Source organism: Tenrec ecaudatus, chromosome X (assembly GCF_050624435.1).
Source record: "Tenrec ecaudatus isolate mTenEca1 chromosome X, mTenEca1.hap1, whole genome shotgun sequence".
NCBI lineage: Eukaryota > Metazoa > Chordata > Mammalia > Afrosoricida > Tenrecidae > Tenrec > Tenrec ecaudatus.
The window spans coordinates 39,781,648-39,796,035 of NC_134548.1; the positions used below are offsets into that span (position 1 = coordinate 39,781,648).

General features: G+C 36.5%; 1 protein-coding gene across 1 annotated transcript in view; it reads left to right on the forward strand.

The window, feature by feature from the left end:
- CFAP47 (cilia and flagella associated protein 47) overlaps nucleotides 1-14,388 on the forward strand; it is a 222,767-nt gene that overhangs the window by 203,549 nt on the left and 4,830 nt on the right. The window contains exons 61-63 of the mRNA XM_075538347.1: nucleotides 1,765-1,769; nucleotides 1,851-2,014; nucleotides 6,003-6,164. Coding sequence (XP_075394462.1) covers nucleotides 1,765-1,769; nucleotides 1,851-2,014; nucleotides 6,003-6,164 — 331 coding nt within the window. The remainder of the gene's footprint in view (nucleotides 1-1,764; nucleotides 1,770-1,850; nucleotides 2,015-6,002; nucleotides 6,165-14,388) is intronic.

Sequence of the window (14,388 nt, forward strand, 5' to 3'; positions counted from 1 at the left end):
CAGCAAAAGGCATATTGATAACTTGGTAATATGACTTTTCAAGTAAAATACAAATAACCTAACTGATAGGTTTTATTACATAGTATAGAGTGGCAGTTTGTCAAAATTTTAGTCAAATTTGACTTTATCCCTTTCCCTTAGGTACTCATATTCCAGTGACCACAATATGTGTAGTTTGGAAAATATAAAGTGATTTCTGTGTGTCTCACTTGCCTCTTAGCTGATATTACCATCTCTATTTTGTACCAGTGGCTATTCTTAGATTTGAATCATGACAACCATACTTAGAGACACCCATGAAGAATTCAAACCTTCTGAAATTATACTTAGCTTCTCAAGAAGTCCCTCGCTTCATCTGATACTTCAGCTCCCTTAAAAGACTTGATAATTAAGCAGAAACATGTGGTTCTCAAGTGTGTACAGTAATGTATTTGCTTAAAAATGTTATTTGTGTGCAATATAAATATAACCTCCCATTCAACAACCTAAAATTCTTAAATGTGGTTTCCCTGGAACCAATTAGGTTGAGCGTGTGCCAGGCGGTCACATTTTACATTAATAACATTTGGTGAGTTATTTACTCAGTCTGACTTGAGCTTGTTAGAACTAAGCTATTTTTCAAATTTCTACAATAATAATTACACTCAACTGATTCTTGAAGGTTGTCTGGTTTCTGTTAAGATGATTTAGAGAAAGATATCATCCTTTTTCGTTACATACTAGACTATGTTCAAGAGACAGGCTTTGGAAGGTAGCGCATTTGTGAGCCTGGTCAAGCCACACACAGCTCATAGCCTTCTCATACAGGACCACAGCATACCTCTCCGTTTGCTGTCTGGGACCCGTATATTTAAGTGAAGCTTAATGCGTGCTGGATCTTTCTGTCAAAATTGACTTGGTGGCAACAGGTTTGATTTTTGTTTTTGACAGTTCTCTTCTCTAATACCAGTTTGAGCTTAATATATTTTTTTATGTGAGGATGACACCACTCTCCTGTAATTTTCCTCTTGTAACCGATTGAGGAAGAAAATGTAATTAACTATATAAATGGCCCTAGGTTTTTTTTATAGTGCTTTCGGCTAAACATTGAACGTTAACAGCGAGATCAGTAAGAATTGACTCTATGAAACCATGGTATATCGGTTATAATACCCCAGGATTGAAACATTGTAAGCACTCTAGTCTATCAAAATATAAAGGATGCTTCACAATAATCATGAGAAAACTGAATTAAAATATACTGGAATTTTTCCATAAGCTTCTTAAAGCTCTCTATATTCCAGGAATAGAAAATTCTGCCCTAACAGATTGGAAAGCTGTTTCAATGTCATTAAAGCTAAATTTAAATTAGAATTTAAAGCTATTTCTTTATAAATTACAAGTCCAAAAGTTTTAGTATATTTTTTAAATGAGGAGGCTTCAAAATTTTGTGAAAAAATGGAATTAAGAGACAATGGAATTTTTCCACAATATTTTGGAAGCACTTTCATTTAGAATGCAGGTAATAATTTTTAACATTTCCTAATATTTATTGATGATTATTTTCCATTAGACCTTCTTATTTCCTAAATCTGACTGTTAAAAATCCCAAGGTGATAGGAATAGTTTTCTTTGTGTGTAAATGTAGTTACTGATATATTAATTTCTTTATTGAAATATTAATTCTATTCACAAAGTTATATTGAGGTTTGTCATGTACCTAGTAAAGCACTAGGTATTATAAATACAGAGTTAAATAACATATGCCATCTCCTTACCTCTAAGTACCTGTGTGTAATTAGTATTGATTAATTTATGTTCAATGTATATATAGTTAAATTGAAAAATATTTAAATTTTATTTTCCCAGAGGGAATTCGTGAATTCCAGTATAATATTGAATATGAATCAGAAGCTTTGAAGGCTACCTTGGAATCTTGCATTGCTTTGTATTTGATCAAAACAGTTCATCATATTAATTCTGAAACAATAACAATGATATTCAATATGGTATTTTCACCAAAGAAACCATTGAGGTAAATCTACTTCCCTTCCTTTTTTTCTTTAAACAATGTCATTACTCTTTTAAACTAAATAACTTTTGATTCTTTTTTCTATCTTTCTATATAATGATTTCATTATATCTTTGATCCTATTGAGGTAAAAACTTTGAGTTAGATTATTTAGCTATCAAATTATTGGGGTGAGGAGGAGAAAAATCCAAATTGTTTGAAATCTGAGATGACCATCAGTAATCGTGACTTCTCTAATTAATCACTGAAGATTGAAAGCAGTCAAAGTGGTAGAATGTTCCCCCCAAAGTGCCGACTGGATGCTATATATTGGCAACATGCTTATTTTATATGCTGTTTCTCATAACAGTTAAATAATGAATGTGCATAAGTGATGTTCCAAGTTGCAACTTCTTTCATTTTCCTTCTGCCATTCAGCTCCATAATATTGTTCATCCCCAAGTAAGGTGTAAGTGGATCACAGTGGAATCTAAGAGGACACTAGGCTTTGCATGCTTCTCCTCTGGGAATCTCATTGTCTTTTTATTGACTTTTGGGGGCAGTTGATACTTAACACCTACAATTACTACATGATATGCCAAATCATGTAAATAAGGCTTTATTAGCATCTTTATGTAGAGGTACCAATTAGGACCACAATATACATGAAGTAAAAATATAATGTAACACATAATAAGCAATGATAAAGCAATTGAAAGTCATAAGCTCTATAGTTTGAATATGCATTTTATATATATATATATATATATATATAAAGTGTCTGAATTTGTAGACCAATACTTACAAAACACAAGGGTTATCTTCAGACATTCATAATATAATTAAGGTACAAGAAGAAAGTTGATTATAAACACTGGCATTACACCCTTTTGTTTTTCTCTGATTTTCAATGGTTATCTTTTAGTAATGTTCACATTTAGCTTTGTATTGTATTGGTTTAGTGCTATGGAAATCAGCAGCAGCAATTAAAGGGAACTGATGAGACAATATTGGTGAATGTGGGAAAAGTCAATGTAATTTTTTGCTCCTTCAACATTTGTGCATTTATATCTTATTAGTAAATATTTAGGAATCTGTCTGAGACAGTGGTTCTCACCCTTCCTAATACCGCAACCCTTCAATACAGTGCCTTGTATTGTGGTGACCCCACCAACCATAAAGTTATTTTCATTGCTACTTCATCACTGTAAGTTTATTACTGTTATGAATCCGGCGACCCCTGTGAAGGGGTCATTCGACATCCCCCCCACCCCAACGGGGTCACAACCCATGGGTTGAGAACCCCTGGTCTAAGACAACTTGTGTGCCTGATTCATTAATTTCTATGAGTGATTTGTGATGTTCCAATGTCTATTCATTATATTTTACATATAAATGAACATACTCATTTAGTTCTGCCATTTCTTCTTCCATATGTATTTGACATGGTTGTCTGGAAGAGAAATAATTAAATAAGAAAAAACAATAGCTCTAAAGTGCAAATAGAAGAACAGAAAAATAATGCCTAAAGACATGCTTTCCCTAGGAAACTGAAATAAGTATAAAATTCAATTATTATCTGTCTGACTCACAAAGAAAAAGAAAGCCAACATTCACATTTTGGTTAACAAACATTCATGTACTTGGAATGGCTAATAGGAGGAGACAGCGTTAAATAAGAAAAGTCAATATAAATCAATAACTGAAAATTATAGAAGTTCTCTTCTACATATGTGAAGACAAGGGTAGAATTGGGAATACCAGTCATGATACACTTAAAACCATACAATTATGCACTAAAAATTGTGGAATACGTGCTGTCCTTACCAGGAACTAATGCTGCGACTGAATACGTTTTTTTCCTATGCTAAATAAAGTGTGGACATCAGAAAAATCACAAAAAAATAGTGCAAAGAAATATAGGTTAATTTACTGAGAGCAAAGTGTGAGAAAAGCATAAATTTAGGGCTTATATTTGGGATGTTTTACATTTAGATGCTATATCAACCATCCCAGACTATATATTACATTGTATAGTATTCCACAATACCCTATAGAAAGAACATTTAAACAATTTTGTTCAGAGTTTTTGGATAGTACATAGAAGTCATAGAGAAATGGACACTTTTATACACACCACTTCTTGAAATCTTGGAAGTGTAACTCTAGAGCATTGATTCACAACCTTCCTAGTGCCACAACCCTTTAATACAGTTCCTCATGTTGTGGTGAACTCCCCCCAACCATAAAATTATTTGCACTGCTACTTCATAGCTGTAATTTTGCTACTGATATCAATCATGATGTCAATCCTAATGTGTTTTCCTATGGTCTCAGGCGACCCCTGTGAAAGGGTCATTCGCCCCCACCAAAGGGTCGCAACCCACAGGTTGAGATCAGCTGCTGTAGGGGAACTGACTGTTGTTATTGTTAACTGCCATTTAGTATGTTTCAACTTACAATGGCCCTGTGTATAAGACTGCTCACATGTTTGAGCCCGTTGTTGAAGTCACTGAAGCACTTCATCTTTCTTGCTGAACTTCTTCACCAAGCATGTTATATTTCTCTAGGGACTGATCATTTTCTCTTCTATCTGACAATCACTTCCAAGAAGCATTCCATGTGCTCTTGTGGATCCGGCTTAAATTTTTGGCAGTACATAGCCCATGTACTGCAGCAACTGTTTTTGTTAGGGGAAATGACTAACAGTGAAATTTCTGGGTTGGCATATGTAACTTTTAGATTTGGAAGATTATTATTGTCCATTGTACCTCAAATTGCCTAATTTTACAGCCCTACCTGGAGAATATAAAAGTTCCCTAAAAAGTTTCTAGACAATTCTATTAGCTTTGTGATTTCCTTGCCCAGCCCTGACTTACATTAAAACCGCACCTTTAACATCTTTGAGTCATATCCACCATAACCATGCAAACATATGATATTGTCTCCACTCCATATACCATCTTGTTTCTCTCCTCTTCTCACTCAAATGCTTTAATAGTCTGCCTCTACCTTCCTTCCATCAATGACATGTGATTCTATGCGGTGTTTGTGGTTATTATTACTTGGAATTAATATTTTTAGAAGTCTTCACTTAATTTTATGAGACATTTTAGGTGTTCAGGAAATATATTTCTATGTGAACTGAAAATTGAAAAGACTCTCAGTGTTTCATTTCGAAGAGAAAATCCATAGATAAATTACTGTTTAGTCTAACACTGGGTCCATTGACCAAACTACCTTGTTATTGTTGTTTTAGGTACCATTGAGTTTATTCCGACCCATAGTGACCCTATGCACAACAGACTGGTAAATGCTCAGTCCTGTGCCATCCTCAGAATTGTGCCTTTACTTGATCCCATTGTTGCCGCCACTATGTCGATCCATCTCCTTGAGGGCCTTCATCTTTTTCTCTGCCCCTCTATTTTTCTCAGCATGATGTTCTTCCCCAGGAACTGGTCTCTCCTAGCAACATATCTTACCTACTTAAGACAAAGTCTCACCATTTAAGGAGCACTCTACATGTACTTATTGCAAGATAGTATATTTATGTTGGTTACAGAAAGCTTGAAGAATCTTATCTGCAAATGCTACAGGTTATTAGAAAATGTAGAGAGGAGATAAAATGCCCTACAAAATAATTACCGCAAATAGAGAATGAAACTATAAACTATGGCCTATAATTCCTGAAATGTAATTAACAGTGTCCTGGTAAAACTGTCCGGTAAGCATTGTTCAAATGCACCAGCCTCTCTGCTGGAAAAGGATGAAGCTGTCTGCTCCTGTAAACGTTTACGGAGCCTTGGGAACCTTACATAGGGCTGCTGTTGGTCGGAATTCACTCGATGGTAGTGGGTTTGGGTTCACTTTTTTTTTTTCTTGAATGCAGACTCACATTGGTTTTGCTGAATCCGGTTTACTTACATTTCCCCCTTAGTTGTTGATTTACTGATAGTAGTCTCTTTTCCTATTTTCCTAGGATAGTCATTTAAAATATCTTCTTTTATTCAAGGACTCAAGTTATCCTGAAATTAGAGTGCCAAAAGGACGGGATTTGGAGATTTCCCATCATTTTGCATGCTACCGAGCCAGATGTGGACGATATCATTAACATTGAAGGGATTGGGTTGTTTAAGGAAGCTGTCGTTAACTTCACTCTGACAAGCCAGACAAGGTAATATATCAAGTAGAAGTTCTTGACTCAGTTTTGTGAATGTCATTTATGGTGAACTGTGGAACAAATTTTAAGTTGGAAAATGCTACTAAGACATAGTTTGCTGGTTATGCTAGAGCATTATCATTCTATGCCTCAAATTTGTGTGTGTGTGTATATATATATATATATATATATATATATACATATATACATATATATATATATGGAGAGAGAGAGAGAGAAGCAAACATAAATAGTTAGATGTAGAAATATTAGGGAATATTTGTTTGTCAAAGGAAATTTGTATGCATTAAAAATATTTTGTAGTTAGGTACTGTCAAGTTGGTCCAGACCCTTTGAGACCCACTGTACAACCGCATGACACACTGCTCAGTTCTGCACTATCCTTACAATTGTTGCTCTGTATAAATCCATTGTGGCAGCCACAGGGTCAACCTGTCCTTGAAACGTTCAAAAACCCAATGGAGACAACAAGAGAGTGAATGCGTGTAGGCCAGGTAGTTGGTAGTTTCTGTTGTTCATACAATATGGTGGCCTGTGAACGTTTGTTGCTTTTGTTTGGGAGGGGAGAGTGCAGTGAGGAATTGCCTAAATTCAGCGATGCATTTGAGAAGTAGGATGTTTCTATTAAAGTTTATGGATTCCCAATCCAGAAGAACACCTGTCAGAAAATCACTACATTGTCTGTTGTTATAGACATTTTGCTATCTCAACAAAGTGTGGAAATCTCACTTCCATTTGGGCCTCTTTACCCTTCTGCCTTTTTCAATGTAAATTTATCGAGTATTTCTACTACATATATGGACCATGTCTTATAAGTTTTACTTCAATTGTCAATATCATTTTTTTTAAATCATGAGGCCAGTTTCTTAGACCCAACCCTACTTTTACCCATTCCTTTGCTCTTATTCCTATCTGAGACCCTAGCTCCTCCCACCCCCATTTTCCCACCTTTTTGTACAGAGAACACTAGTTATTCTTAAAGGATGACTATAAACCCACTCTAACAGTCCTAGGGGACAGAATAGAACTGTGGGTTTCTGAGAGTGTAACTTTTTGTGAACATAGGAATCGTCATCTTTCTGCAGTTTCAGACTATTGACATCATGGTCAGCAGCCCAACATGCAACCCACTGCGCCTCGCCTGCCTCGTTAGGGTCACTGGGAGATGGAGTCTATTCAATAGCACTGAGGGTTTTTTTTTTTGCGGGGGGAGGTGTTGATAGATTTTGACTCTGAATCTATAGATCAGTGAAGAATGCTCACTTTTTGGGTTCTGAGATTGTAAATCTTTACAGGGTAAGTATCCAAAAAACCAAACTCACTGCCAGTTCCAACTCACAGTGACCCTCGAGAGGTTAGTGTACTCATGACAAATTCCCTTAATTTTCCTGGTTAATGGAAATAATGTAAGAATTTTTCATACATTATTATAGAATATTTTATCTTGCTAAAGAATTTGGTGTTTCCAGTTGTGCTCTATTAAACTGCAAACCAAATTCACTGCTATTGGGTCCATTCCGACTCGCAATAGGACAGAGTAGAACTGCCCCTGTGGGTTTCTGAGACTGTGATTTTTTTACAGGAGAGCAAGAAACCTCACCTTTCTCCCATGGAGCAGCTAGTGAGTTCGAACAGTTGACCTTGTTGTTAGCAACACAAAGCATAAACCAGTATGCCACCAGGGCTCCTTTTAGCATCTGAAAAATACTGTGCCACTGCTTTCTAGCTGGCAGGATGTATGGGGAGAAACTTTTGGTCATCTGAAGAGCTGAAGCTTTTTACTAAGATTTCATTGCTCTCTAGTCTTTTAGAAGATGTTTTATTAGAATTTAGCTTTTCTATCTTTTATTATGGCATGTAATATCTACTGGCAACATTAGATTGCGTTCAGTAAGGGCAGACATCATGACTGTCTTGTTCAACCACTGTATATCCAGCACCAAACACAGTGCCAGAAGCATAATGGATGCTTATTTTCAAAGTATGTTCATAAAATAATGAAAACTCATAAATATTTTGGTTTCCATAATAAGTAGGCAAAATACCAGTGATGCCCTTCGTGATTATGAATATAAATGTGTCTTGAAGTATACTTAGGGAAAAATAGAAGATCAGTATAGTTTTTATGTTACTGAAAAATACATAATTATGTAACATTTATATTCAGATGTCCTGTAAATCTATCTAAAACATATTTTTGAATTTATAAAAAAATTATACACTTACTATTGAAAATATACCCAACAGAATATATACCAATTCAACAATTTCTATATGTAAAATGTAATGACATTGGTTACATTCTTTGAATTGTGCAGGCATACTCATTAATCCTTTCTGAGTTGCACCTCCCTCGTTAACGTAAACTTACTTCCCTCTAAGGTTCATATCTCATCTTTCTGGTTGCTTTTGTCAATTTTATCCCATATGCATAATTCTTAATAGAGCATAATCCTCGAGGCAGTCATTCTTTACCAGAGATTTAAAGATTGTCTCAGGGCTTCACCCAATACTTGTGAATTCAGAAAGTTCATAAGAATTTGAACTTCTGTTCTGCACCCCTCCTCCTTTGATCAAGATTCTGCAATGGAATCTTTGATTGAAGTGTTCGGTAATGGCTGTGCTGGTCGCCACCCAGTTCTTCTGGCTTCGTGGCATAAGCAATTAGTCATACATTCCAAATCCTCTTGCTATTTCCTGACTCTCCTTCTTTCTTTGCTGCCCCAAGGGAATAGAGTTCAATTGTGCCCTGAATGGCCACTTGCAAACTTTTAAAATACCAGACACTACACAAGGAGGTAGAACAAATTATTAGGCATGATTTTTCATGAAACCATTACCCTAAACCTCCAAACCAAGGTATTTGTTAAAATGGCCTCAGCAGCTTCTATCGGCCTCTCCATTTCTCTCTCTAGCCATTATTGTGAAAACACTCATGTTTTCTGAGCTGTAGCAACTTATATCCTTGTTGTTGTTAGGTGTCATGGAGTCAGTTCTGACCCACAGTTCCGAAGAAATATAGCTATGAGCAAAAATGAATGTTCTGCTCTTCTACTAGTTCATTAAATGTTCTTTATGATCATTCTACAGAATTCGTCCATTTTGGTCAGGCTTACAATATTTCATTGCAATTAGGAGTGCAAAAGTGAATTTCAACTTACTTGGTAGACAATAGATTGTAATAGTATATATGTTTATTCTGAGAAGTTTTCCTCCTGAGCAAGAAATCTTTCCCCCCTCCCGGTTCTGTATGTGTATTTGGCATTTACTTGAGTAAAAGTTAAAACTGTGTCAAATTTAGGGCAATGAGATCCCAATGAAATATTATTCATGACCAGCACAGGTTCTTACCTGCCCTCCCAATGAATGACAGAGCACACCACCACCAAAATTGACAGTTAAGTTTTGCTGTATGTATTTAGCTTATGGGACATGACTTCAAAAAGTCCAAGGGAAAATTCATTTGTCTTTTAATTCCATTTTTGTGAGCTTTTTGAAGTTCCCACATAATTGAATTATTGCAATAATATTACAAAGTATATATTATTATCTCCAACTTATCTGAGCACACACACACAAAACCACATGTTTACACAATCACAGTGGAGGATGAAATATGTTCGCAGACTCAGGGTGCCCTTTCAGGTAAGATGCTAAAGCTTCTACCTTCCATCTTTACGGCCTTGTCCCAACAGAGATATTCCTGCTCACATCTTTACCGCAGCTTGGTAGGCTATGAACTTCAAATGCAGGTCATTCTGAACTGGCAGGCTTGAAACATTGTTGCCTAAATCATTTCACTAACTTAAACAGCCCTGCTTTCTCCTCTTGTAAGCAGTTACGGTCTCGGAAACCCCCAGGGGCATTTCTATTCGTACCCATAGGGTCTCTATGAGTTGGCATCAACTCGATGGCAGAGAGAGTTTCTATAGTCCCAAGGATACTACGAAGTGCCCCTCTTCCTTTAGAGAATTATCTTCAGGACTAACTCTCTGGGATGCAGGCACCTCAGTTACCCGACTGGGCAGGAGAATGTAAAGAATGTCACAAACAGAAAGAGCATTTCTGTAAAAACCACCACACACTGGGGTCTGAATATCTCCAACCAGAAGCTCATTCTTAATGGTTAAGGCTTATGATGTTCTTGTTTTTTCAGGTTCAAGCTATGGTGTCTTCTCTCTTTCTCCACCACCCTCACCCTTCCACACAAACGCTCTGAATGGTGGCAGAAAAATGACTTCATCTCTTTCGTTTGTGCCCTCTTCTGTTATTGGAGCCCCAGGGCCCCTGTGTAGAGAAGTAGGTAGATAGGGTTAAAGAAGAAGAAAGTAGATAGGTAGGTAGATGAGTCGATACAGTTTTGTTCAACTATCTTTTAACAATATGCATCAAAAAAACAAATTCTGACATTTTGCCCTACATTTGTTCTTCCTGAAGTCTTCTAATCTTTCTGAAAGCTTGTTCATCTCGACACGGGAGAAAGACAGGGCTTTCTACTCCCATAGGGGCAGTTCAACCCCTGTCCTCCAGGGTCACTGTGAATGTGCATCGACTTGATGGAAATGAATTGGAATCTCAGCAGTTTTATTCTTGCATTTTCTCCCGACAGGAAGCTTGGGACTAACTTTGACTCCTCACTGTTTCACTCCATACCTGATCTCTTAGCAAATCTGTTGACATACCCTATAAAATATAAACAAAACCCAGCCATTCCTCACCATGACCACTACTGCCACCTTGACTAAAACCACCCATGTTTTAGCCTTGATTATTGCTAAGCTTCTCTACTGATCTCGTTTTCTTCTCACAGCTAAGCCTCAGCACAGAGTAGTTCTTTGAACGTGTCCATTTCCCTTGTTTGTCTGACTGTGCCCTCCAAGAGTTCATACAACCTTGATTTCAGTGGCCATATGTGTTGTTGTTTACATTTAAATTGCTTCCTACAGGCATTTATATATATTGCTTCTTTTGCAAAGTATGTTGTAGGCTACTGGAATACCAGAATTATTTGTTTTATGTTTTCATGTCCCCATTGCAGCTAGAAATTTTTAGTACACACAGCAACTAAGAAAAATGTTCTGAATAAATCAAAGCACTAGAGCTAGAATATACCTTTGATAGTCTAGATGGAACATCATATGACTTGGATTTTCAAGTTTTTAAAAACATTAATGTATCATTTCGTCTATAAAGCATAGCCACTGCAACTGAGTAGATTCCAACCACTAGCAATCCTATAGAAGAGAATAGAACCACTCCATATAATTTCTCAACTATAAGTATTTACAAACATCAACATCTTTCTATAGCTCTTGGATTCGAACCACATATCTTGCTGTTATTATGTCAATGCTTAACCCACTGTGCCACCAGGGTTCCTCATAAAGAATGGCAACATAAAAGAAGAAGTATAAGTAACCTCTTAAAATCATCAATGATTCTATAATTATAGGATAAATCTTTTGTAAAGTTATTGAAATACATTTTGCTATGCATCCTACTTAGCACTATAGTATATCATAATCTAGAAAAGTTAAAAAACAAAAATCCCAAATTCACTACTCTTGAGTCAATTCTGACTTATGGCTACTCTCTCAGACAGGGTAGAACTGTCACTGTGGGTTTCCAAGACTGTAATTTCAAACTGCTGACCCTTCAGTTGACAGCCCAATACATAACCACTCCACTATGCCACCAGAGCTCCTCAGTAAGGGAAAGATGACCTTAATTAATTCTAATAAAATTGAAATGATGATGATGACCTGCTGACTAGTTCTTGAAATGAATACATGCCATGGACCTCAAGTAAAATAATTTCAACTTTCAAATAAAAAATTAATTATCATATTTTACAGACTAGAGAATTTATCAAAGATAAAATCAACAAAATCTTTTTGGAGGGTACAGTAGGCCATAGTGACATAGTGGACTAAGCATGGGGCTGCTAAGCACAAAGCTGGTGGTTCAAACCCACCAGCTACTCCAAGGGGAAGAGATAAGGCTTTCTACCCCTAGGATGGTTTGCAGTATAAGAAACCCTAAGGAGCTTTCTTCTGGCCTACAGGGTCAGAATAAGTTAGAATTGATTCAATGCCAGTATATTTGGTTTTGGTTCAGGCTAATGCACATTATTTACCCCTCTCGTTCTCAACAGTAGCAGAGATCTTAGTTTTTGAGTCCGTTTTCTAAAAGAAATCCTATATTTATCATTGTGTTTGGAATTGCCTACAGAAAACAAATAAACAACAACAACAAACCATTTACATGGGGAAGATAAGGGTAGGTCATGCTCATTGACTTGTTACTTCATCCCAAATTTTTATAAATCAAATTCAGTCCTTTGAAATAACAAATCACTGTGCATTGCCACTGCCTCTCAAGAATATTGACACTACACAATCACTTCTGCTAATTCTAAGAAGCTTGGGAGTATAAGTGGGATGTCAATTTGAAAGGTATCATTTAAGACATTTCTTCATAATGGAACTGTAGATGGTCATATCATTAAGCAATCGTTATCTAAATACCATAGTAGCAAAACTGTGTGACAGTGATTTGTCAGGGACTTGTGTATGTGTATATCTTTAATATCCACTATTAAGAGTTTCGACGTTCTCCTTTCTGAAAGGGAGTGAATTTCTGCGATGGCCCACACTTACCCTTCTCCTCCTTCCCCAGGATTATCTATGCTGCCTTTGCCTGACTGGCAAGGCTTTACACCAAGCCTAAGGGTGTCTGGGTGTTCTTTCATGTTTCATTGATCTTCTTCATTGCCAGTGCTGCCCTCCCGCTGTCCACTGCTCAGGTTCCCTCCCTTTGGAACAGAGACTCGGCTTCCAGTAGAGCCTGGAGAAGATGGCATTCATGTGTGTGACAGAGGAGGACCTCCCTTAGGTGGTGACTTCTCACATGAATTATGTCCACTGTCAAAACTAGCAGCCATGACAGATAGTATCAAGAGCAGATAGTAGCCACGTCAAAGAACCCAAACCAAACTCACTGTCGTTGAGTCTATAGGACAGGGCTCGGCTGACTTCCTTGTTAAGGCAGCCACTAGCATAAGGAGAACAGCCCTTAGAGTTTTTTTCAGTGGACGTTCCCTTTTCCTTTCCCCTAGGGAATGCAGGTACTAGATCCCAGGCTCCTTTCTGCTTGCTTGGTCCTGCAAACCATCCTAAACCTTCCCATTTCTGGTTAGTGTAGCCCCCAAGTTCACTGAAGAGATGTGATTACAATCTTGCGTGACAGAAGTTTCATAAATAATGATTATTCATTTTTATGAAAGACATTCATGTTAATATTTTCTCCCCTACGTTCCAGCAATAGCATTAAGTTCTGTTTCAATTTAACTTTTAAAAGAATATACTAAAATGATAGAGCGAATTGCATTGCTCACTGATGAGCATTAACATCTGTCACCAAAGGCCCCAGATGTAGTTCTGTAACTCGACATTGGAGCGGGCCATATCTTTCTAAAAGCTACTGCTTCTGAGAATTATACCAAGTATTAAACTTATGCTATAAATAGTACAAACTTTCCTAGTTAACCTGTTACATTTTAAAACTTTCATAAAGGTTATGTCAAGAATCAATTATGTCAATGTCCTTAGAACTACACAGTTCCACCAACTACTTACCCTCACAAATATCTGGAAAGAGATCCAGTGTCTGTAATTTTCTGTCACTAACAATTATGCTCATTTTCTATGGGATTTAGCAACTCTTAGATTTTTGTAATTTGGATGAGTTTTCTGTAATCCTTTTGGATATATTTGCATCTATTTCAGCAATATTTTAAAAAAAGCTAGAAATAAAAGATAAGATTACTCAGAGCAAACCCCTACATTATGATGTACAAAAGGGCTTCAAAAAGTAAATAGAAGAAATGAAATGAAAAGATAATGTAATTTCCCAAAAAACTTTTTTAAGCCTCCTGACATACACTGCAGTATTCTAGAAGACAGTGGATTATACCAGTTAAAAAGCTCAATTCTTATGGATGAGATAATTACAAATCAAAAAATAAACATAAAGCAGCACAATATATCCTGCTTGGTTCCATACCCAACAACAACTTCAGAAATTTTATAAATATATGATATATATATGATTTAATATATCATACCAAAAATCCAGACACCACTAACTGCCCTGGAATTGATATTGCTGGGCAGTTATTGGATTCAAACAGATGGCATTTTGGCCAGCAGGGCCATGT